Source organism: Anopheles coluzzii, chromosome X, assembly GCF_943734685.1.
Source record: "Anopheles coluzzii chromosome X, AcolN3, whole genome shotgun sequence".
Taxonomy (NCBI): Eukaryota; Metazoa; Arthropoda; class Insecta; order Diptera; family Culicidae; genus Anopheles; species Anopheles coluzzii.
Genome location: NC_064669.1, coordinates 18423224 through 18449116, shown reverse-complemented (window position 1 = coordinate 18449116; position 25893 = coordinate 18423224). Strand labels below are relative to the sequence as shown.

The 25893-nt window shown below is 45.6% G+C and overlaps 3 protein-coding genes across 14 annotated transcripts; 2 read left to right on the top strand and 1 right to left on the bottom strand.

The window, feature by feature from the left end:
- Positions 1-92: 92 nt before the first annotated feature.
- Positions 93-14229, top strand: LOC120961279 (chloride intracellular channel exc-4). Of its 6 annotated transcripts, none has more exons than XM_040384993.2 (8): positions 93-206; positions 2223-2613; positions 8403-8504; positions 10709-10873; positions 10966-11208; positions 11283-11393; positions 11942-11959; positions 12643-14229. In XM_040384993.2, exons 2-8 carry the CDS (start codon positions 2542-2544, stop codon positions 12721-12723), a joined length of 792 nt encoding a protein of 263 aa, XP_040240927.1. In that variant the 5' UTR covers positions 93-206; positions 2223-2541; the 3' UTR covers positions 12724-14229. The 6 variants fall into 6 exon arrangements, with proteins under 6 accessions (XP_040240927.1, XP_040240915.1, XP_040240921.1 ...); XM_040384981.2 differs by having other exon boundaries at positions 105-361; XM_040384987.2 differs by having other exon boundaries at positions 105-386.
- Positions 14230-14278: 49 nt separating this feature from the next.
- Positions 14279-16059, bottom strand: LOC120961302 (mitochondrial coenzyme A diphosphatase NUDT8). 6 transcript variants are annotated; one of them, XM_040385033.2, is made up of 3 exons: positions 15978-16059; positions 14890-15203; positions 14279-14808 (listed from the first exon to the last, which is right to left on the bottom strand). In XM_040385033.2, exons 2-3 carry the CDS (start codon positions 15122-15124, stop codon positions 14381-14383), a joined length of 663 nt encoding a protein of 220 aa, XP_040240967.1. In that variant the 5' UTR covers positions 15125-15203; positions 15978-16059; the 3' UTR covers positions 14279-14380. The 6 variants fall into 6 exon arrangements, with proteins under 6 accessions (XP_040240967.1, XP_040240939.1, XP_040240946.1 ...); XM_040385005.2 differs by having other exon boundaries at positions 15928-16031; XM_040385012.2 differs by lacking the exon at positions 15978-16059 and adding an exon at positions 15791-15971.
- Positions 16060-16774: 715 nt separating this feature from the next.
- Positions 16775-25020, top strand: LOC120960120 (heat shock protein beta-1). Of its 2 annotated transcripts, XM_040384086.2 has the most exons (4): positions 16775-17429; positions 19985-20017; positions 23154-23235; positions 23323-25020. In XM_040384086.2, exons 1-4 carry the CDS (start codon positions 17245-17247, stop codon positions 23617-23619), a joined length of 597 nt encoding a protein of 198 aa, XP_040240020.1. In that variant the 5' UTR covers positions 16775-17244; the 3' UTR covers positions 23620-25020. The 2 variants fall into 2 exon arrangements, with proteins under 2 accessions (XP_040240020.1, XP_040240029.1); XM_040384095.2 differs by lacking the exon at positions 19985-20017 and having other exon boundaries at positions 16778-17429.
- The last annotated feature ends 873 nt before the right edge of the window (positions 25021-25893 follow it).

Below are 25893 nucleotides of genomic sequence, written 5' to 3'. Positions count from 1 at the left end.
CACGCGCGCGCGCACGCTTAAGTGTGTGTGTATGTGTGTGTTTGCATTAAGTCTCTGCCGCGGCATTATTGGCGGCCGCTCGAGCCTACTCCGTTCAGAAGGTTCCGGAACTGTCAAGAGTGTGTACGCGCGACTCTCCTGATCCTACAGAGCCCAAGCAGAGAAGGAGATAGAAAAAAAATAGAAGGGCTTCCACCAACCACCCGGTGTGTTTTGTGTGTGTGCTTGTATGTCTCTGTTAGCGCCCGACTAGCGTACGACCATTTAATTGCGTACGGCACTCCAAGCACAGAAGAGGTTGCGCCCAACAACCACCCAGAGACGCTTCCCGCAATCCAGCCCAGTACTCGCCGTCCTGTGTGTATGTGTGTGTGTTTTAGCATTCGGTACGAGTGTGTATGTGTGCGTTTGTATGTGTGATTTGTTTTTTTGTGTAACTTTTTCGCTTCGTCTCCGACTGTATGTGGTGGAATTTTTTGGCCAGCCCAAGCGAATTTGTCTCGCGGTTAACCGTCTGCCGTGCGTCTCCTGTCTGTGATGCTGTGGTTCCTATTCCCGTCGTCGTTGTTGTTGTTCTTTTTTTTATATCATTTTCTTACTGGTACCAGTGTGTCTGGGCGGCGGTTTCCATGTGTCTGTGCGATGGTGTCCACCCGGCTGGCTGGCTGTGGCTGCGGTTTTGCATCCCACCGAGGGCGGCCATAGTTAAATTTCTCGCACTAGAGAGAGAGGCCATCGTGCAAACTGAACAGCGAAAAGCAGGCAACCATTTTTGGGACCCCCGTAGGAACTTAAGCGGGAAGAGAGCAGTGTATTACCACACACAACAACGACACCCCGGCACCCTCCCACCCTTCGGTTTTGGAGGATCCACTCACACCGAAAACTGCACCATCGAAACAATCACCCGCTACCCATTGGGCATACTCCGTCCCTCCGCCACCTGCCCGGTTCCAGCCCTTTCTCTGCCCTTCACTCTTCGCTACCTCTTCCCCTCTCTCTATATTTCTCTCTCTCTCTCTCTTTCTCTCTCTCTCTCTCTCTCTCTCTCTCTCTCTCTCTCCCTCTCTCCCTCCCTCCCTTTTGTGTACAACTGTTCTGTCTGCTGTGTGTGTGTGTGCGCGCGCGCGAGTCGGTGCCTTTCGAAGTGAAGTGAAGAAATTGATCACGCAAGCGGAAAGTGTGTGTGCGCGCGCGCTGTTGGCTAAAGTGCATTTTGGGCTCGTTGAACTGGAAAACACATCCCCCCCCCACACACACACACACACACATGCATACATCTAGCCATTTGTTGGCGGGGGGTTTGAAGGGCGGGCACGAAAATCGTGTGTTGTTTTCCAACATCCGCAACGATGGAATGGGAGGGAAGAGTGTGGCAGCGGATCGCAAGGGAGTCGTGTTTTTGTGTGGTTTTGGATTGAATTATGAATTATACAGATATAGGGATACACAAAACACAATAGGGAAGCGCATTTTATGTTGTCCTTTTTTTGTGAAACTGTCCCGCAAGTAGAAAGATTTGAGCGAAAGGAAAAGAGGAAGAAAATCCAGTTATTTGCACTTCAATTATAGCTAATAATTTAGGCTTCTTCTGGGCGAGAGGCAGAGAGGTCCCCCTGCTTTCAAATGTTGCGTCTTGAAAGATTCTGGAAGTAGAAGGGGGATGTAGGTAGAAAGAATATCGCCTCTTTGTGTGTAAAACAGTGGGGTTGAGATTTGATCGCTGGTTGTCTCCGGGCGATGATCGATGCCACGCGCTGCTTGCGGAGGAGCGGTGGCGCTAACGGCTGCACTAACCGACCGGTCCAGTAAGTGTGCGGTTGGTATGCGTATGAATGCTAGGTATCGACAAGTAGTTAAAACAACACAAAACCCCAAAGGTGTTTAGCCCGCACACATTCCGCTCGCTGAAACCCGCGGCGAGAGGCGCGGCACCACGGGTGAAAGCGAAAAACGATCGTTTTTTTGAAGAGAAAGTGTATATATATATGTTTGTGTGTGTGTGTGTGTGTGTGTGTGTGTGTGTGTGTATGTTAGTGGTGAAAAACACAAAACAGCGAGCCTTCGCGCGCTGCTCCCCCTTTTGCCACATCCAGTGCAATCACCGGAGTCAGACCCAGCCCTTGGCACAGCCGAAGCCAGCCGAGCTTGGACCGCTCTTATTTAAAAGTACACAACTTCAATCAATCAACATCTAATTTTATCAAACATTCTCCGTTCAGCCATCTTCTTCCGCTCAGCGCAACAACACAATCGACAGCAGGGAAAAAGCAACAACAAAAACGATAAACCCTCAGCGGTTTTTTGAGAAAGTTTTGCTTGCTTTTTTGTACGAGCCACCCGAACGAGCAGCGTTGGTTACAACGTCGTCGTCGTCGTCGTCCCTCCCTCTCCCCAGCGAGCACACTCGCCAGAATCATCCAAAGGGGAGTGCTGCAGATCGTGCGTGCGTGCGCCTGTGTGTGTGTGTGTGCAAGCGTGCAAGAGTGCCTGTACAAAATAAAACAACAACCAACCAACACCCCCTAGCTGCCGCGCGCGATGTCGGACGAAGGCCAAGATAATGGAGCCAGCCGGAATGGTTCGGTGCCCGAAATAGAGCTGATAATTAAGGTAAATAGCGTTCCCCCCTCCCTTTTCCCTCCGTTTGTACTGCGTTTGTAAGTGACATTTCAGTTCTAGGGGCAAAGCGTACTGCCACGTGAAAAACATACCCACTCACACAAACACCCGCAGCTCTCCAGCAGTCGCTCAGGCGACCGACCGAAAGCCCCGGCCAGCGCAAACCAAAGACACAAAACGAGGTGCGCCAAATCGTGTCCAGATGGGCGCTCCCGTTTACCCCTTCTCCCCGGGGCGACGGGAAAGCGAATGCTCGCTGGCATCAACGCCCCGGGAAAAGGCGAGATAAAACGGTCACGAGCATATATTTTTTTCTTGGTTTCGATCTTTGGCAAGATTTGGAGTTGCGCTGGGTCGCATGTTGCGTAACCGCCAGATCCTCCCCCCCCCCCCCCCCCCGCGCAGCTCTTTGGGCGTTATTGGTGGAGTTTGTTCCTCGGCGGTAACTTCGAAGAGCCCACTTAGCGTTCTCTAGATTTTGTTGTTGTTTGGTTAAAGGTTTTGGGTTTTTTTTTTTTATTTGGAGTGAAGGAGAGGTTAAAGAGCAGCAAATTAGTGATGGTAAAAATGAAGTTTTCATCGGAATCGGTTCCGGCTTTTTGCCGGATTGGAATTGACTCCAAAATCAGAATTGGCTTCGAAATCGTTATCAGTTTCGCCATCTCCATAAGAAGAGACGTTTGGATCAAATGATGCTACGTATTGATAGTCGCAAAGAATCAAAATTTACTTGTAAAAGATCCATCCTCATGGAGATTCCCGGACTGATTTCGCTACTGAAACTGCTTGTTTCAATTCAAGAACTGATTCTCATTCCGGAGCTAATTTTAATTTTGGTGTCAAATCTGACTCTGTTACCGGAACAAATTGCGATTCCCAAGGTCGATTCCGATTCTGGAGCCGATTCTGATTCCGGATCCTATTCCTACTATTAGTCATCTCGGAATCGATTTCAGCATCGGGATCGATTCCAGCATCGGATTCCGAGCTACCACCACTACAGCAAATACTTTGGTATCCACGTCCCGTCAGGGGTACAAAGTTGAAATGAACCGAACCTCTTCCATATTATGGACATAAGACAATACGGCTTTAGATGACAAACTACAAAAAAAAATCCTCGACTCGAAGATGTTTGCTCATTCCTGAAGTTACCCTTGAAACACCGGGTAAACAATCTCCGCCTTGTAAGGAAAAGCCAATAAATATCGCCTGCACACTAATACCTTCATTCCTTTTCCTTTTTTAGCATTTTCACGCGTACACAAGGCAAAAAAAGCCCAATAAAAAAAGTCATAATTGCGTCAGCATCAAAACGTTGCACCAGCAGACAAAAAAAACAAACGAATATTCACACACACAGCTTAGGGGTGGGACGTACTGTTGAGTAAGTAGTGTGCGCCACCCTTTCGCCAGAAGTTTAAATACCTTGAAGGCTCGAGACAACTCCACCCACACTGCTGCGGGTATCGTAGCGGAGCAAAGCCGGTTTATGACTTTCCGCGTCAATGTTTACATTGCTTATCATTAGCCCTGCCTATGACTTAAAACACACACACACACCCGGGAGGGAACAGCTTCCCGAATGGAAAAGCAAAAAAAAAAAAAATCGTTCGAGTCTGTAAATGTATGCAACTCGTAGAGAGAGGACACGTTTCTATTCCCTGCGCCACCGTACGACATAATTACACAGCGCTCGGACCATTCAAGATGCTGGGAACATTCCCTAACTAAATTTATGTCTATATTTCGTACGACACAGACGACACTGGAACTGCCTTTTTGGTAGAATGCGAAAGCAAGGCAAGCAAATAATCCTGGTGCATCAAACCGTTGGGGCCGTTAGTGTGCCTCATTGGTAACGGTAGAGGGACGGACCGATTCCTTATCGTTATCAATCGATAGACGGGCGACACAAACGAACTATTATTTGCACACGAAACAACGTTCTAAAGCTGGCGGGAAGGGTGGTTGATGACAGATTCTTTCAGTTTGTTTGTTCACCGACAATCATTCGCGCCTTTATGGCGCTTGCCGTCAGACGAACGATTAGTCAGAAGTGGTTTGCAACATGCTTTTTTTATCTCCTTGATGGGACAGACACGTTGACCGTTCGTTGGCTGGTCAGCTTGATCGTAGCCCCTCCTCCCTCCTCTCTTCTCAGCCCCCCCCTCCCCACCTATCCCTTAGCTTTACCCTTAGTACACATATTTTACACACAATGCGCGTCACCACCAGCATTCTTGTTCGGTTGCGTGGTTATGTGATTTACACTGCGTGTGTGCGCTGTCGAGGCGTATGTTTTTTTCCTGTTTTTGTTTGCCACCCTAATGCGCCTCCGTATGCGCTTCAGCATGTCCTTCCCTATCTCTCTCTCTTGCTCTTTCGCTTACGCTCTTGTCATTTTCCTCATCGCAACCACCACATACGTGTTGCGAATCATAAATGCAAAAAAAAAAACATCGTCGGTCAAACACGATAATCCAACGGCCTCACAAGGCGGACACTCCACGTTTTGCGTTTTTTCTGTTACCGCAGAGACACAAACAAAATGGTTGGTTTTTTCTTTTCTTCAAAAGATTCAGTTGTTTTCAACCCCAAATGCCAATCTGTTTGGAGTTGGTGGGGGGAACTGCTGTATGCTGTTGGTGCTGGGATTGCGCGCGCGCTCACCGGTGGATGTTGTGTCTTGCCGAAGGCATTCTTTGTTGCCTTAAAAGGGCATGGGGCTCCGCCTTTGTGGAGAACAGATTCATGTACAATTGCAACGCGGAAACCGGGCGGTGATTCATGCTCTAGCATAGAGCCCACGTGGCTGGTCTGCTAGCCATTTTATTGATTTTTGTTTGTTTGTTTGTCCCGCGGACCAGGTGGACCACACGTCGAAAAGAATGCGCGAGGGACATTACACGTGAGCTTGTAGATCTATTTCTAGCTTCAATGAAAACACGTGCAAAAAGAAGAATTAAAAAAAAATTGCTAATCGAACACCTGTTCAAACCTAACCGGGCATCTTCCGGACAGACCGTGTGCTCGGTGTGTGGCTGGATGTTTTCAGTTTAATTGAATTTCTTTCCCCACTCGTCCTCTCTGTCTCTCTCTATCTCTCTCTCTCTCTCTCTCTCTGTCCCTTTGGTACAGACAATTTCTTCCGACACAACAATTCACTTCAATTAAAATCGCTTTTAAAAGTCGTTTCCTCGTCTGCCGTGCATTGCATCCGCGGGGAATTTTGAATGTTTCCCCTCCCAACTCCCGGTCCCAAACTGGATGACCATGTATGTACGGGTCGTGTCCGATGGGTAGCGCAATCGTCTTCGTTTTATCTTATCTTTTCCACGCTGTTCCACTTGGCCATGCTCAATAGGTTCATAAACGGCACTCTTTAAACGTCTAATGCTTCACCACCGGATGACGACACCCGCTTGTGTACGGTCGATGGTGCGGATGTTGGGGGTGACGGGCGTTGGCGAGTTAAAAAAAAACAACTACTACAACCATTAAACACCCTATCGCAGTGAGGAGCATGGAATGGAATTGGTACGCCCAAACGCACAAAGCGGACAGCATTTACCATTGCAGGAACACAATTTTGGTCTAGCCGAAAGCAGTCTTGTGTTAGAGGCGAGAGACGTCCGAGTGTGCACCAATGTTCAACAACTTGTGTTGCAAGTACTATGTACACTGGCACGGAAAATGGGCGATGGACTTTGTTTTCAACGCCACGGTTATACACACCATTTATATACCATTGAAGCAGACAAAAATATTGTTGAAATGCAAACAGTATTTTCCCAAATCATTGTGGGTCAGGAACTGAAATAGGTATACTTGGGCACGATAAGCTCTCAATCTAGAGGAAGATATGCATGCTCATATTCTCGTATATTTTCACATTCCTTAAGATGATAAGATCGTATACATTTTAAAATTCCAAAGATTCTGAGAACATCATAATACTAGAATCCTTAGGATTTCTAAAGACCTCGGATCTCCAAGTCCGGTGGTCTCAAGACTTAAGTTTAGACGCTATAGCTCTTAGGATTTTTTTTGATAAATGATCCTAAGATCCCCTAATAGTAGTATCTTACGATATTCAAGATGTTCAAAGTTATGGTTACTGGTAACTTGTTCTAAAGATCCTTAAAACTTATGCATTAAGGATGTGCAGGGTCCTAGATGTTCCTCGAATATTAGCTTTATTTATTAGCTTTATTTTAGAGGATATTGAAGATCATCAAAATTCCCAAGAACCTTTGAACCAAAAGATCGCCAAGATATCCCTCTGGCGGTAAGAATCGGATCTCCGGTTGACAGCTTGGCGTAAACACGCCCACACAGATGACTGCGCGCTCGCGGACTCGAACGGTTGCACAAACACACTCGAACTTGGAAAGAGTTGGTCAATCGCACAAGATACGGCCAATAGCAGCAACCAGCAGTAACGGCACCGTGAAACCGATCAGCCCAAGGTTACTCGCTGTAACCCCTTCGCCTCATTACGTGCGACAGGGTGGGGACCCGCGGCGGTGAAGAGCATTGTAAATATGTATGTGACGGCGCGAACGAAGGGTGTGACGGGGGGAGTGTAATAGCAGCACGACATGCGAAAGGAAAGAATGGTGCCGTCACTCACCTCTCTCCCATTTGATGACTGATGATGTCATCTGCCCTGTTGGACGTTTTCCCAATGGGCATTATTTCCCTTTCTTATTCACCCTTCACGCCCATCACTCACCCGTGGCTTCTAGTTCCCACCTTTTATTCCTGCCTCTCCCCCCACCAGCGTTTGTACCACTGGTGAATGTACGTGACCAGCACCAATCTGTTATTCGCTTGCTCTTTCTCTCTCCGGCACATGAACTGCACACATCCAGAGGGTGTACTCCTCCTCCCCACCCTTTTGACTTACTCCAACCCAAGGAGGGAGAGAGAGCTCGATCGATCCAAGCGCCCGGTCACGTCAAATCCCCCCAAATGATGTCCGTTGACGGATGTGCCTTTTGTCTCCCTTCCTTTGCTCCCTCTCTGGATCACCTAGTCACTGTTTCGCTCTTACAGCACGTGTTTTTTTTTTATTATTTCAAGCGCTGGGAACCCGCCATCACATGGAAGGCCATTTTCTTCTAATGTGGCAATTTACACGTGCACATCACTGCCCCCGTGTGAGTGGTGTGTCCCCCGTGTTCGCTTGTCGGTCAAAGCTGTTATCGCAACGGAGAGCGTTGGGTGGAAAGGGGTAGCGCAGTCTCATACGAGCGTAGTTTTTCAGGTCACACTAGCTGCACTTGGAGGAGGATGATAGATTGGAGGGCAGTGGTTGAGGGAGTCGATGGGAATGCAATTGATTTTCCAAACGGTTCCACAAACACCAATTATTCTTTCCGGATAAGCGTTCGCGCAGTGGGGCTGCGGTTGCCTTGGAATATATTAGGCAGCGTATGGCTGCCAAAGGGGGAACCTCGCGGCAAGCCGGAGAGAACTTAGAACGTCTCGCCAATGTCGAGGGGCGCTGTGGCCACTGCCTTCCTGAGTTTCGATGCTATCTGAACGTTAGCTTTTCACACGTGCCTCAATTCTTTTGATTGATCTGTTCGCATCCAAACGAAGTCGAGGAAGAAAATGCATATCGACGTACGAAAAAGTGGATGAGAAATCTTTGAAGCATTTCAAAATTTGCCTTCATCTACTTTATCATGATGTTGTTAATTCTACTTTTAAATTGACGTTCCAAATAAACTAACTCTCAATTACTTTAATTTCGTTTTTTGTTGTTGCAGGCATCAACCATCGATGGCAGAAGAAAGGGAGCATGTCTATTTTGTCAGGAGTACTTCATGGATCTGTATCTGCTGGCAGAGCTAAAGACGATCAGCTTGAAGGTAAACACACACATACACAAACACACAAGCTCTAGTGTCTATCTTTTCCGCTTACCATCATCCAGTATCAAGCCGCGCTGTGGGTCCAAACATCGGCGAGTGCCTCTCCACCGTCCCCAAGCAGGTCGGAGAACGGGTCGGCTGGGCGGTCACGCTCCAATGCATAATGGAACAGTGGAAAAGTACAGGGGCCGCTCGGTTGTTCAACAATTAAAAACAAAACGCTGAAAAGCTGGAGCGCCCTTCTCCAGCAACACTGGGCACGAGAAAATCGAGAAAAACCCGCTTGTCGCGCGCGCGCGCCCCAGTCGTGCATCCAATTATTTGGACCGCTTAGCCGTTTGCCTGACCGGCGTGTGACGTACGGCCGCGTCCGTTGGTTTAATTTTAGACGCGATTAAAAACGCGGTCCATTAGATGCTGACGGTGCACGATGCTATTGCACCACCGCCGTCCGTACAGAAAACTGGCTGGGGTTTGTATACTTTCTGCGAAACAAAACACATTGCCCCCGTTGCGTGTGCTCTGCTATTTTAAATTTCGCTGTAAATGAGTCAACAAAACCACTGCTGGGGCGGATGATATCATCAATTTAACAGTCCCCCTCTTCATTTTTATCCATTTTTTGTGTCCCCCGGGGAAGGAAAATTCATTTTCTGCCAGCAGATGGTCCTGCAACCCTTACTGCTGCTGCTGCTGCTGCGGTATTGCAACCCTGTGTTGACCGTGCGCCTGACATTGACGCATTTTAAAGCCGAACGCGCTTGATGACGGGCGGAAGCGCAAGCAATCGTGCACACCCGAGCTATGATGTAATCGTGCAAGCAATCACCAAACCGCGTACTTGCTTAACTCCGGCGTAGCTTCCTTTTAACTAGTTTGCTTTTTTTGTTCGCATGTTTCGGTGTTGCGTTTTTTTTCGTTGTTGCGCTGGTTGGTACTAACGAGGACGGGATTTCACGAGTGTGTTGTGTACGCAATGCGGGGGAATAGAGGGGGCAAAAAAGAAGACGACGTGTGGGCGGAAGTGTAAACACAGCCCCGTCTCGGTTCAACCACCTCCCGCTCCGCGACGCTTTCGGCTGTATTTGGCACAGAATCAACAACAGTCCGTTCAATAATAAATAAATGAAACTCCGCGAGCGCCCCCCCCCCCCCCCCTGAGAGGGGCAAGCGACCGGAAAAAGGCGACAGCAACCGATTCGCGCCGATCGAAAGTTTAGCCAAAGACATTGCGCGCGCGCACTGCACCGAAACAACGGCAACAATAAAAAAGGAACAGTGATCAGCAACAACAAAAAATCATAACACACAAAAGAAAATGCAGCAACAAATCCTACCTTGCCCCCCCCCCCCCCCCCTCACATCGAACTACCCTTTGTGTGGGCAGGGTAGTACACATTTCATTTTCATGCTCACGGTACCGAATCCCCGCGTATCTGAAGGTCCAGTTGTTTTCAGTTTTACTTCATCCAGTGGGTCTTGCCACGGACTGTTTTTTATGAATAACACCGCTAAGGTATGTTGTTTTTCTCCCTTGTTTTTTGTTGTTGTTGGTTCGTTTCTTGCTCCCCGTTCGAGAGCGGCATGTGTGCGTTTGTTGTATGTTTTTAAAACGGGTGCTGTAATGTAGCTTTATTTACTGATACACACAGACACACAGCATGTTAATAAATGCCGCCCACTGGTTCGCCCCGGGCCGCCCTGCGCGTGCATTGCGTGCGTGTTGGTTCAAATCGTTAGCGAGCGGCCGTGAAAAGCTGTATGTAAGGATGAGAAAAGTTGTAAATTTAAATTTATTTGTAATCGTTACCCAATCACCGGTTGGTGGCATCGATTGGGGAGGAAGGCGGTGGGTTTAAGACGGTTGGTTGCAAACGGTACGGATCATACGTTGTGCTGAGGTCACGCGGATGATGATGATGATGATGAGTCAGGGCACGGAAAAGCGTGTAGTCGGACGTTGCCGCAATTAAGACATTACTGAATCGATTAAATGGCTTATATTTAGTAACAGACCAATCAAACGCCATCACATAAATAATGGATAAAAACTGTATTGGTACGGAAAACGGTTTCTTGAATTGGGGCTTGGCGTGCGATGAAACGATTGTGATTAACGGCATGAATGGCGTACATGGCAACAGTATTTACCTAATCCTTTATTTTATCTCCCCACGTGGTGGTGCTCTCCCTTGTTGCAGGTGACGACAGTGTGCATGCAGAAACCTCCGCCAGATTTTCGCACCAACTTTGAGGCCACACATCCGCCTATTCTCATAGACAATGGGCTTGCCATACTGGAGAACGAGAAGATCGAGCGGCACATCATGAAATCGGTGCCCGGTGGATACAATCTTTTCGTGCAGGTAATGGATGGGGGGAGGGGGGAAAACCCGCACTTGCATTTTGCATCCTTCCAGAGATCGCTAACGTTTACATCCCTTCCCTCCCCTCGCAGGACAAAGAGGTGGCCACGCTGATAGAAAATCTGTACTCGAAGCTAAAGCTGATGCTGGTGAAAAAGGACGAGAACAAGAACAACGCGCTGCTGGTGCATCTGCAAAAGATCAACGATCATCTGGCGGCCCGCGGCACCCGCTTCCTCACCGGCGACACGATGTGCTGCTTCGACTGTGAGCTGATGCCGCGCCTGCAGCACATCAGAGTGGCCGGCAAATACTTCGTTGACTTCGATATACCAGTAAGCGAATTTGGCGATCATGGTGGGGTGGTGGAAATGAAATGTGGGTTTGTAACGCTTTGTTTTTTTTGCAGAAACATTTAACGGCGTTGTGGCGGTACATGTACCATATGTATCAGCTAGACGCGTTCACGCAGTCCTGTCCAGCCGATCAGGATATCATCAACCATTACAAACTGCAGCAGGTACGATCTAGATATTGATATATATATATATATATATATATATATATATATATATATATATATATATATATATATATATATATATATATATATATATATATATATATATATATATATATATATATAAATTATGCCTTTAAGATGCCTTTAATCGATTCATTACCTGCAAGTGCTTGCAACTACCATTGAAAGTGATAGTTTGTTTGAGAAGAAAACAATCATCCTTTCTACATAATTTCATCCGTAGAACCTCCATTCCCTTCCCATCAGTTTATTCCGTTTTTATTTTTTGCAAGCCTATCCCATCCCTAGTATGTGTTACAAAAAAAAAGGATAAATAATTAAACATTGTCTGTATCTTTCCTTTTTTTCTTTCTTCATCTCGCTCACGTCATTTTGGCCATATGATGGTGCAATCTTTTTTCTTGTCGTGTTGAATAACCTCTCACATTCGCGCTAATAACTACCTTTGATGTGATTAATAACATTAAACGTCCTCCCACTGTGTTTGTTCGTTCTGATCCGCGCCTGCCTGCCCTATAATGTAGGCAAAAGGTGACATAAAGGTACGTGTTTTCTTGTAAAGATCCGCCACGTCGTGTGTCGTAAACAACTGTGTCACTGTCCCTTTTCTTTGTGTTTGTTGATGGTGTTGTATCGTGTACAATATGTATTTCTGTATCCACGTTGTGACGTGTGTTTCTGGGTTTTTGTTGTTCTTGTTGTTGTTTCATTTGGTGTTTTGTGCTTTTTACGCGTCCTTACTCTCGATGAGGACGGCAATATTTATTCTTGCATTATTTCCATCTTTTTATATTACCCACTCAGTGCAAATAGCAAATAAGCTTTACGAATAAGAGTTTCCCTTTTAGACTATGTTTCTTTATATTCTTTGGTATGTTTTGTTTCGTTCTCTTCTTCTCTCTGAGTTCGGTTGTTTCATGTAATAACATTTGATTTTAATAGCACACTACCATTATAGCGTCTCGTACAATTATTGTGCCAACACTGAAGTTGTATCGATGTAGCATTAACGGCATGCGTTATAAATATACCATAACACCAATATTGCATTAGAATCTCCTAACCTGTAACAATAAGTACGTTTGTATTATAGTGTTTGTACAATAGAAAATTAGAGCACGTAAAGTTCATACATCACTCGAACCCTTAACCCCCGTTGTCAGTGTGAAAACATGCCCTTGGATTATTCCAGCATAATAACTCCACTCTTTGACCGTTTTTATAGATGCTGAAAATGAAAAAGCACGAAGAGCTGGAGACGCCAACTTTCACCACATCGATTCCCGTTGATTTGAACGAGCAGTAAGTGCGCTTCTATTTAGGTTGGAGCGCGCTACACACGGCGGTGAAAAAACAGCAACAGTGAAAACGAAAAAAAAAATCCATGCAACAATATAAAAAAAAAAAAAAACAGAACACCACACAAAATTGTAGCAGTAGAAAAGAGGGTAGGAATTACGAATAGTTTTAGACGAATGATTCCAAAGTCTACTATCTACCAGCATGATGCACTGGTGGGGCATCGATTTTGAATCACGTCCAGCGGGAGAGAAACACAATCAACACACATTGAACCACCACAACTTCTTTCCGCTTCAATTACGCTAATTGTTTTTGTCTTTCTTATTTTTGAGTGATCTTATCACTTCACGTCGCTTTTTAGAAGGAGATTTTTTGTGTTTCGATGTATCGTGTACAGCTTGTGAAACTTGTACTTGTTCTAGGTGGGTCCAAGCGGGTCCGGCTTATCTATTTTCTACATTCGTAATAAAATCATCTGCCTTGCAAACAATATAGAACTTCCAGTGTAAGCTAGAACTTCCATGGGATCATGCGTGAAAAGGGAATCAAGCATGAATTTTAGTCTGTTTTACAAATGTACTTCACGCGTGCGAAATATAATAGGTAGCAATCGAAATGTTCGGTGTGTGGGGCGGTTGTGTGTGGGCCGGTTTTTTTTTTGTTTTAAGCTGCACACAACTTAATGTGTGCCGATCCAGCCAAGCACCAGCAGCAAACACTATCCACCCACCACTCCGTGAAGCGATGAATTGTACTATGCAACATGTATGCGATATCAAAATTAGACTAGAGAAAAAGACCCCGAAGCAAAAGAAAGCAAACAGCAATTTGATGGAAACTGAAAAAAAATGCCAACAACGAAACGACCAGTTTTTTTTTTCTATATTTGCATATAAGCAAAACAAAACAAATCAAACAAAACAGGAGGAGAGGAGAGAGCAATCAAAGCAGCAAGTAAGCATGAACTTCACAGGTGATAGTTGTAAAAGGGGGTTGAATTTTGAATTAATATATGTAGGCTTTTACACCACTATTTAAGGTTTTTGCATGTTAAGTTTTACTCACCGATCCCACTTTGTCGAAGGCATTACAGTTGTCCTTCACACTCCTATCTGCTGCCTTATATTTTTTTTAAATCGATAAGCATAAAATAAATACAACCGATATATTCATGAGTCCCAAATGATGCGAAAAAAAAAATGGTGAGATTGGGAGCGGGTGTGGAAGAATCAAGAAGTTGTTGGTTGGTGAGAAGTAGGGTGTTAGTATGCTGGCTTAAGCAACAGGAAGCACATTTGCCACGGTTTGTTTTGTTTTTTATTGTGAGAAAAGAATGCCCCCGCGTGATGAAGTATCGGCAAGCGCTTGTACGGGAACATGTGCGCCCGGTGACTAGACAGCTGTTTTTCTTCATTTTAACGATACGTTTATCCCCCCCTCTCCCCTCTTATGATTATTGGCACTTCAAAATATCTTAAAGAAATAAAAGAATGAACATATAAAATGTTAACACGGCAACATTTTTTCGAATTGAAAATACAAAAAAAAAAAAAACTGAATCAATTTTAACACGCATTGCAAGGAAACTTTATTAAAATGACAGTCAGATGCTACAAAGCCGAAAATGCAAAACACAACGTAAAACCGACCGTCGTTCGCTTCTAGGACTTTAATGCTTCGTATTTTCTCACAAACGGTAACGAGGCACTGTACGCTCCCGGCAGCAATGCCGTTAGAAACAGATGCGTAATGATGGCCGTTATGCCCCAGACGGTCTCGTCTCCGTTCACAAACACCGGCATGGTGTAGTTGGCCCGGTACTGCGTGTGTCGCCGGTTTGCCGCACTGGCAAACAGCTCCACCGGCACGGTAAACACTTTGGCCACCTCGTCCGTGCTCAGCCGCAGCTGGCCCGGGGCAAAGTCCGTGACGTGGCCCACGATCGGCGTGATCGACGGGCCAAAGTATGGAATGATGGTATTGCCTCGGCCCCAAACGCGTACCGACTCGCTCGGCAGGCCGGTTTCCTCCACAAACTCACGCACCGCACAGGTTTCGTAGCTGGCATCGCGCGCATCCTTCATGCCGCCTGTGTAACGAGGAGGATGCGTTTAGTATTAGCGTAAAACAGGACAACTCGCGGGCAGCTCGGCCTGAACCGTGCACCAACCGGGAAAGGAAACCTGGCCGCGGTGGTTTCGCAACTTGTTAGACCGGAGCGTGTACAGGAGGCTGAGTTTGCCGTCGACCAGACAGAGCGGAATCAGGATCGCCGCTTCCTTCTTGGCCGGTTCCTTGCTTAAACGTAGCTTCGGAAGCGCTTGAAAGCGGGCGACGACTTGCTGCTGCTGCTTGACGTTTGCCAGCAGTGCGGGATGCAGCAACTCGGAAACCTTCTTCAGCATTGTGTTGGGACCAGGGCAGTAAGCGGGAACGGTATGATTATCAGCTTATAAACCCCATGCGAATGGAAATGTGCAATATCTGTAAATATGAAACAGAAAGATAGAACCACACATTGCGGGAAAGGACTTTATGGCAGATTGTCTTAGTAAAACAACGTAGATGAAATATCATGTGCAGAAGGGTACGAAAATGGTAACGTGTTTTTTTAAGTCTATCCTTGTTACGAAGAGGAGGCGCCGGGCCCTGGTTGAGCAATGAACCTACGTCCGCTCGTGTAAGACACGACGCGTTTATCGCTAGCACCATCTGTTCCGCTCTATTGCATAGTGTAAAGAGGCCTTTAAAGGTGACTTGCGTGAACATTGAGCCAGGAGATGAATGATGCCTGCTCTCGTCAAACTGTAATGATTTTACATGGCTTAAAAGTTATGTAACTTTCACTTAATGCCTTGTAGACCAGCGGGGGCAACAGGAAGAAGCCGTTTGAAAGAAACAACTTGTACGATTTGTTTGCGTCAGTTACGCCGATGAGCTTACAATAAGTTCTTTCAAGTTCGTTTACCAGTTGCTACAAACAGACGGTACAACAACGACAACACCAATTTACCCTTTCGTCTTTTTTGTACCCTTCGACCCGGGAATGGGAAACTGTTTGTGACATAAACCTTAATTTGGCATGTGGAAGGCAAATGAATGGTTTTCGCAGAAGCATTACGATGAACGTGCACGATTCGGGCTAGGGTATGTTGTTAATTTCTATAAAAGACTAGCTTAAAGTTTAGCAAGACATTCAGGCACACACCGGACACAGACAAGAAATCACTATTGCGAGGGTTGATTTTTTTTATGTACCGTTGTTAGAAGAGGGTTTGTTTACATAGATTTTGGTGTGTTGCTTGATTTGTCAAATGTTGTTGTGAAACGTGTTTATACCATTCGGTGCGTACTTGTGTATAAAACAATAGGAAATTGAACGGGTTCTGCAACACAGCGATAAATGCGACATTGGAAAAGAATAAAATAATATAACACACAAAAAGGAGGCATGGATTTCAAAATCAAAGATTCAAAGGGGCAAAAAGGGCGGACATTGTCCGCTCAACTTGCTGTCAGAAAACGTTGACAGCAGCGTGATGCTGTGAGTGCAAAAAACTTTCATCTAAATTAACGAATTATAGCATCAAACTTTTGCCGAATAAAAATATCCATTATTTTGTACGTTGTTTAACAAACGTTTCAAAATGTTAAATAATTTATTTTACAAAAAATAAAATAAATAAAAATCTTCCACAGCAATCTGCTGACAGCATTTCGGCAAACTGACAGCCCGCTCTGTACACCGTAAACGTCATCCCTTTTTACCCAAGGTGCGGTTAAAAAATACCAATTTTCTCCATTTTGCACGCCATTTCTGCCTCGAAAAAGTTGCCCTCTGGCAGTATGGCGATGAAAATGGGTTCCCCCTTGGGAGGGGCTTTCCAGCCGATTCCGATCGGTGGCCATTTTTACCATTCGATCGACCAGATGTCCGGCCCGCTGGTCGAAATCGCACACACCCCCTCATGGTGCAAGCGAGCAAGAGAGAGAAAGAGAGAGAAAGGGTAGGAGAGAGAGAGAGCGAGCGTTGTCGAATCTCGCACAATAAATACTGACACAATTCCGGCAAAGCACGCCAGTTACACAGTATTTTCGATTCGTGAAACACGACGCAGCCGCGCAAGACAGAGAGCGAAAGAGAGAGAGAGAGAGAGTGTGTGTGTGTGAGCGAAAGAAATAGTGAGAAAGAAAGGAAGAAGCAGCAGCAGCAAAGCCGCCCACTTGCAATTTACAACCCCGCTAAGGTTACACATTCGCAGGCAAGGCCCCGAAGGGACTAAACACATAACCCAGCGAGCATCCTTTTTGCCTTTTCCCTCGCATCCTTACCATCCCCGTCTCCAGCCGCGGAAGGGCAGTGTTATTGTTTGGAACTTTTTCCATTATCTCTCGCGCGTGTGTGTGTGTGCGTGTGCGACACAGTGTGGTTTTCCGTGGGCAGCGTCCTAGCAAGTGCAGTTTGCAGTCAACTGTTGAATCGTGCTCGCAAGCGAAATATCACAGCAAGCTCAGCAGCAGCATCATGGCCGATAACGCAAACAAACGCAACATCCCAATCAAACTCGGCGACTTCAGCGTGATTGATACGGAGTTTTCCAGCATCCGCGAGCGGTTCGACTCGGAGATGAAGAAGATGGAGGAGGAAATGGCCCGGTTCCGCTCTGATCTGATGCACCGCGAGCCCAACTTCTTCGAGACCACGTCCAGGTAGGTGCCGGGAACGGGGAGAACGGGGGGAACTCCGTGCGTCTCTGTGGGTGGGGGAGGTGGGTGGACGATAAATGGTGGATCGGCGCCGTCATAATGGCGCCCAGGACTCCTCCAGCGGGGTAGGAAGGTTTAAAGGGCACTTTGCCCTTTAACGCGCTTAATTTTGAATGGGGGTTTCCTTTCTTTTTTTTACAACGAAAAGAAAATAAAAAAAAAGCAGGGAGTAGCAACCGTGGAACGTTTTTCGCCGGAATTTCGGAAATTCAGATTTCGTACGAAACGTAGCGGGTGACCGTCTGGTATTAATGTGGATGGGGTTTCGTCGGTTCTAAAAATAAATCGCCACATATACTTCGGCGGCGGCGTGCCAGTAATCCTGTCCGCATTTTCCACCGATTTTTTCCCTAGCTGTGGTTCTGTTTGGGTGTATGGCGCGCATAAAAACACACACACACGCACACAGACAGCAGGGCGGGAGAAAAGGCCACCATTATTAGAAGGCCGTCCACATCGGTGAAGTATGTTGGCACCGCGCGGCCATGAGTCACGCCAACCGAGCGCGCGGCCTTTCTTCCTTCTTCGGGCATCCAAGGGCGGCCCGTGCGTTTCCTTTTCCCAAAGATCTGTCCGTGTGCCTTTCTGTGTGCGGTATTTTTTTTTGTCTCTTCGTTTTCGTTTCTCCGCTCACTCGCTGCCGAAGGGGACGGCACACACTCAGGCAAACAAACAAACACTTCGAACGGCGGCCATCGAGCTGTCTTCGGGCACCAAACCGTGCAAAGACCGTTGCCGCCGCCACAAAAGAGAATGAGAGATGCGATATATTGTGTATTACAAACGCGGAGGAGGATATTAATAGACGATGAGGTGCAGGCTGAAATAAATATGGATATGTTTTGCCGTGGGCAGCGAAAGGGAGGAGATGGGCGAGATGGTCACGGAAAAGAGGGAAGCGCGGTCTGGCGCGCGCACAGCTAGCAGCAGCTCCATGCGTGTGCGCCGGGAACGTTCTCGTCGCATGTGGCCGCGCAAAACACCGAAATAACGTCCTGCGCTGAAGTTGGAATTTTCTCGCGCAGGGGGTTGGCGGGTAGGTGGGAGGGTGATACCAAACAGCAGGAAACGCGAACATTCTTTAGCCAGCAATAGAAGCAAGAAGAAGTAAAAACACAACAACAAAAAAACACGCCCAGATGCAATCTTACACACTGTTGCATGAAAATGCATTTGGGTAGGGCTGGGAAGAGTGTGCGTGCACCAGGCCGGTTTGTGATTTAGTTTTTTTTTAAACATGGGGCAATATTGGGAGGCCGTAATTTGTCACCCTTTTAAGAGGGCGTCCAACTGGATCCAGTAAGATTATTTACGGTTTTACAGTGAAGGTTTTAAGTTTCCTGAGACAATAAACCAATCAAAGTCGTGTTGTTGAACTCGTTCACTTAGAAGGGAATATTTAATAGTATTTTAACCATTTTACAGCAAAAGGTAAACAAATGTTACGATATTGATACTGTGTATCCTTGTTTTGGAAAAGTCATTGACTGAATGGTTAAGTTTAATGGATTTTACTTTTCGTGTATTGGGTCTATTGGACCTATTCCTATTGGAATATATATGATTTAAATTTTTCAATATATTAAGCGTCTTTAATTAGGGTTTGGGATATTGCCTGCGTTACAAGCTTAATTGTAAGAAAAAGCCATTAATATAAAATACGTTACATGGTCGCAATGTCGCCCATGTCGCCCAGCAACAGCGCAATATAACACCGTGTAACGCGTAACGCGTGTTGGTAGATTGGATGTGTTGTTTTAGAATAGGATTAAAAACTCTAACATTAACAATAAAATAGAATTAACTTATTTTGTTCTTCAGCAATGCTTTCGGACGAATGGAATGTGTTCGAACCCTAATGGGCTACTAATTGAATTTTACATGCGAGCGGCGAAGCAAAAAAAAACTATATACTACAATACTGTTCGACTTGCGCTTCACAGCCTAATGAACCTTTTTCCCACTTCCCACTTTCTGTCACAACGCCCCTTTTAATCTGTGGCATCAGAAGCGCGCTCGGAGCGCGCTATCGTGTGGCCTGTACAACGCAGTATAATACAAAAAAAAAAACGCCCGAAACTCCCGTCTTATGCTCCACCGTGTACTTTTGAAGTTAACATAAAACTGACCGTGATGTTTTTTTTTTCTTCTTCCTTCTCTGCTTTCTTCCCCGTCTGCTCTCTCTCTCTCCCTCTCTTTTTTAACACGCAACGCAACATAAAAATCCCGAACCCCGTTGGGCCCAACGGTGGGTGTCTTCACTCATCCCCTATTTCGGTGACCCGCACCGGTTCGGCATCCTGTACCATGTTTGTGCTTTCTTTCGCAATTTATATATATTTATATTTTGTTCTCCTCCACCTCCCTCCCCCCCCCCCGTAAAAACCTTCAACCTCCCAACCCATCCTCCCCCACCGTCCCCTGTGGATGCCGAAATGACGAAATGTCATCCCTCGGACTGTCTCTGACTGTGTCCGATTCGCGTTGCGTGTGTGCAGCTTCTCCTCCAAGAAGGTTGCCACATCGTCCAGGTATTTAAGATTTAACCAAACTTACCAAATAGTAGGCAAGTTGTATTTTCGTTCCTACCTTTAAACCTCTCTTTCTCTTTCTGTCTCTTTTTGGCGTAACTAATATTGAAATCGTATAGTTAGTAATTGCATGTTTTTATCTCTCTTTAGTAGCACGTTGCATGGTTGGCGCTAGACGGCGCTGAGTAACTAACACATTCTTCGCAAGAACGTATTTTATGACTACTTACGTTTGACACAAATAAAAAACAGACACTCGCACATACATAAGAAAACACAAACACACAACATAAGATTCATGCTTCATTCGACACCATTTTCTCTCATCAGCCATTCTGCCGGTAAACAGCGGATCATTAAAGCGCCAGAGAATTAGAAAATCAGAGACACTGAAACGTGGTTAGGTTTTAAATGGATTTTTAAATGGATTTTAAAATTTTCGGCGCCAGCAACGTGCGATTTAAGGTTGCAAGAGCAATAAGGTGAAGGCAAGGACGAAGAGTGTAATATCGTTATCGCAGATTGGAGGCGCTTTTTGTTTTGCTCCAATGCATTAAAAAAGAGAAGAAACCTTCACATGTGCAGGGGTGTTGCGGTGCCGGGAACGATAACGATAATCTCTTTCGGTGAAATACACTTTGTTTTTGTGTTTGTTGCCTGTTGATAGGCTCAACGCATTTCTTCTTGTGAATAGCACAGATAGCAGTATATGGCAGGCGCAGCTATACCTGCACCTCGGAAAATCAGCACCTCGATAGGGCTGTCAAAATTAAACTTGGGCGGGATGAAATTAACTTTGCACTAGTCCAAGTACGCACTAGCAGTCAAAGTAAATTTCGTGCTCGACAAAATATGCAGCACACATTGCAAAACGACTTGTAAACCCCTGTATAGATTTGGTTTTTCATTTTGTTGCACCAAAGTAATCCCACGCGAGAAATGAACCAATTGCTTAATGTACGGTAGAGCGTGGATATTGGACACTATGCCGGGCAGGGCCAATTAATTTCTTTACAAAAAGTTCCACATGGCTGTAAGGAAGCGTTTTATTAAAAAAAAGTGGTAAATAATTAATTGCTATGTACAGTGCTGTGTTATTTTAATTCCCTGCCTTCGGGTAATGGATTAATATCGTTTTTATACTGAGAAACAGCCATTAGGTGATTGCACTTGCATTGTCGTAAACAAAAATAAAACACAATGATCTCGTCAGTCTATGATATTTGTTCGTGTATTTCCTTCCCACGTGTATTTGTGCACATAGCCACTGTGTACACAGCAAACAATTAGGAACACTTATGGGCACTGGTGATGATGTCACACCTTGCCCGTCCAATAGAAATAAACTCCCCCGACCCACTCTCACTATTTTTGTCGAGAACTAGCGATTCGCCCGTGGGCGATGATTGGAAGCGATACACCCCCTCTACACTTCCCACTTCCACTATCCCGTACAACACTACCTTATCCGTCCATCACATGAGTGGCCCTGATACTTCGTTTGCATACCTTCACGAGGGGGTGTAGTGCTTTTACATCCGCGGTACTACGCGCCATCTCCTCCCACCCATCACGAGTTGGCTTGATTTCCTTGGCTTGTTTTGTTGTGGTTGTTGTAACGATTTTCATTCCTTCTACGGCAATCCGTGCGGACGGCGTGACTAAGCTGTGGTGAATTAGATCGAATTCGAGACTTGAGCGATCCCACACACACACGCACAGTGTCGTCATGATGTCATAAAAATCGTCATCGTTGAATTTGTTGTGAAAATATCGCTGCGTACACCCACTGGGCACCACAACCGGTGCGCCCGGCAGCCCACGTTACTGCCCAACGATCGTAAAAATGAGTGGTTGAGCGTGTGTTGTTGAGCACCTGCCGCTGTTGTTCCGTTTGCTCTAGTGAGTAAATATTGATCCAACGGCGTTCGGAATGTGCCTCTGCGCAGCTAAGGTCGCTCGAGACGCCTCCGAGCTGTCTTTTCACGATTTGACGCTGCCTTGGTGTTGATTTGGTTTGTCACTGTTGACGCCATCTTGACGCGATTCGTTCACAGTCTTGAAAATCTTTCATGTGTTAAATTAGATGGAAATGTACCGTGTTGGAACTCTTCCGAGCTGATCCTGAGTGGAGGTTAGATCATATCTGGTAAGCATCCGCACTGTTTTGGCTTCATATTCTTCTCGTTCTTGGCTAAGTTATCCATTCGTTGGCACCATTTAAAAGATCGTATCGGATTCCGAACCGACCAAACCGTATGGGAAATTCTTCTCGTAACCTATTTCAATCCCGACGAACGCGCATTCGTCATCAGTTGATCTGTGGCAGAAGCTGTTGGAGCCGTCGAACAAGTTGGACTTAAAATGTCCATAAAAGGAAATAATCTGGCGCACTCATATTGAGCCTGATGAAGCTTAGATCAGAAGCGGATGTAGGAGTGGGCGAAGGGACCTCGACCGCTTTGATTAATCACTCATTTGCATTAATTACTCTTCATAGCGTCACTCATTTGCATGTTCCATACGTTACTAGTAGGAGGTTGCTTTAATACATTCAAAGTCACACATGCTGGATTGCTGATTTACGTGCATGTGATGGGTCTGTTGCATGTGTAAGAAAAAAAAAAAAATAGCTAGACTAGAATATTATTATCATGCGTTTGGCACGCTCGAGTCATATAACTTCCTCCACGCACTGATCTTGGTAGTCAGATCAACGGATTATGTTTTCCATTTTGATCTTTTTAATTTGCTCACGTTCACAAACACACACACACCCGCAGTCACTCACGTGCACATTGTGTTTGTGTATCCTCGCACACTGTGGTAAGATTGAACAAAAAAAAAACTTACATGGATGGTAATAGGGAGGTCATGTGTGATGTGCGTGGTGGGTGGCTCCTGGTGTAAGTTCCTAGCATGTACCGAGTATCATTTTTGGTTTACGTTTACGCTCTCACTCTTATCCCTTACATTCTGTGCGTGCGTGTTGAGTGTCCCTGTCAGGGCGAGTCCCTAATCGGAAGCGCATTTATTGGTCGCGACTTCCTGGGACGTGCGCACTGGGATTAGCTGCGTGTACGCAATAAACACTAATTTTGTTTTCTGCTTTCCGACAAAACATTTCGTTTTTCAGCTCGACTACCTCCAACGCCGCTACCTCAATGAAGCTCCCACAGTCCCAGAGCGGTTCGGACATTTGCTCGCCGCTGATTCAGGTAAGTCGCCAGGAAAACTAAAATCCTAAATGATCCGTATCCTTTCGACTCACGGAACTAATGTACGCACCTCTTTCTTCTCGTTAGGACGATGGCGACGGTAAGGTGCTGAAGCTGCGCTTCGACGTCAGTCAGTACGCGCCGGAAGAGATCGTGGTGAAGACGGTCGACAACAAGCTGCTGGTGCACGCTGAGCACGCGGAAAAGTCCGACACCAAGTCGGTGTACCGGGAGTACAACCGGGAGTTTATGCTGCCGAAGGGCTGCCTGCCCGAGAACATCAAGTCGTCGCTCAGCAAGGACGGCGTGCTGACGGTGGACGCTCCGATCCAGCCGGAGGCCCTGCTCGCGGGTGAAACGATGGTGCCGATCGCGCACAACTAAGCTCCGTTTTTGGCGAAGAACTACGCTTGCCGCGACCACCAAACCTCACGTTCGATTTCCCGTGCCTCAAACAAAAAACAACAAACAAACAAACAAACCATCGAGATATATACATTCGTATGCTACTACCCGCTGGCGCATGGGGGCTGGAAAAATCGTGCTAGACGCGGTTTGCTTTTGCGGAGGGCACGTACGCAAGCATTTTCTGCAATCGCCATTTAATTTAATTGTTCCGATTATGTTTATTCGTCCCCGCGATCCCGCTATCAATCGTGTTCTGCCGGCGTAAAAAGCAGCTCCAACACCCAAAATTAATGTTCTCAGCAGTGTAACGCCTCTCTGGTTGGACGAAAAACAGTTAGGAGGACGTACGCCGAACTCTGAAAGATATTCAATCGCACCGCAACTCCAAATCCAACACCGTCCGTAGGCCGGCGGTGTGATATTACGTTATGTGCACTATGGTGCCGGAGGAGCGGGGTAAATGATAGCGAGAAAGCAAATGAGATAGGCAACAGGAAAGGAAAGGCAATAGCTTTTGCGTATTTTTTTGTTGTTGTTTTAGAATTTTTGTTTGCTGACGCAATGCTCACATGCATGTAGAGGAGGGGAGAAACGGCCACAGCTACTAGTGTACTAAGGATGAACAAGATTTCGTAGCCTTTTGGTGTGTCACTGCTTGCTAGATCCTCCGCAGAAAGGGGTGAGAAAGAGACGGTCAGCAATCTCCAGGACAACGAACACATACATCACACACGCACCCTTTTTGTGGAGGTTTAGCGAATTCGAAATTCGATTATTAATAGATCAGGTTAAATAAGTACCAATAGATATAGGTGTGTGGGCTTTTGCTGCCAACCAAACGCCGCCATAGATCGGGCAGCCCGCCGGCATTACTCCGGCGCCTTGCTTCGCATCAGTTGTACTCACTTTGCTTCTCCTTGTCCAGTTTAGAATGCTTTTGCTTTTAAAATTGTGTTTTTAAAATTACTTTTTCTCTCTTGGCGCAACAACCGTTGTCGATCAAGACCTACCTGTACCACTAATCGGTTTGGCTAGCAGTCACTTATCAGTCACTTCTCATAGTAGGATAGTCATTGGGGGTCACGGTCCATACAAGGCTTGAACCCACGACGGGCATGTTGTTAAAATATACAAGTTAATGACTGTACCAAGGGACTGGCTCAAATTTGTAACGGCTTTTAAAAATGGGAAACCTCTACACAAAAACAAATTACGTACCCAATGATCTATGAAAGAAAGAGAAAGAGAGCGTGGATTTTGGCCTATATATGACTATTTATTTGGTTTCGCGTCTTTTATCCTGCTACTTAAACTTCTGTAATTTGCAAAAAATATTTTCGCTTCAATAAACATGCGAATGGCTATTAACACATTAAAGCGGACTGTTCTGGATTTCTGTCTTTTCTTTTTCTAAAACTTAGCATGATGTTGTTAGCTTTGGAAGAAGCTGCGAAGTTAGCGTAATTTTCGTGTGTTTGAATATTTTACGAATTTTACTCCACCACTTTCGCACCTGAAGCGGTCCAGTGTAATCGTACAATGTCGGTGGATCCCTTCGGACGCGTTCGTATCCCGACGGAGCACGTTATCGTCACGCGTTCACACTCGTGCTTTGACGACAGTAATTCGAACGGATGTGTCGTTTTGGACCGTTTGGAATTATCTTGACATTTGACTGTTGTATTATTTTTTTATATAAAGAAAGAAACTATGGAGAAGGCGCCGCTAGAAAGCTTGGGAATTTTTTGTTCAAATTAGGTTTTTATTTTTCTTGTATCTTGTTGTTCTTGTTGTTTTGATAATATGTAGAAATACAACGTCGGTTCCGCAGTTGCGCGGATTTCATTGTTCGTGTATTTGGTGATATGCAATATTCTAAATTTGATCTTGTAAATTGTGCAGATCAAACACAAAAATGTAGCACATTAAATGCATTTATGTCGAACTAGTGCAATAGCTGCATTTTATCAGAAAACGGGTGTAATAAAAATACGCTGTATTTTTCAAGGGATTAAACTGAATAGAAAACAAAGTTGCTAAAGCCACTATTTTTTTTTGGTATTTAGACCTTAACTTCGTTTGTATTCTAGGAACGAAGTCATTCCATTGTCGGAGTGTATTGGAACACTAATGTTTTTTTTTATGTTGTTGATTTTAAGTAAGGACAACCGCTTAATATGTTGCTTAAATACTAAACTGATAAATAAACAAAAAACAGATGATTAGCAATGATATGAGATGGATTTTAAA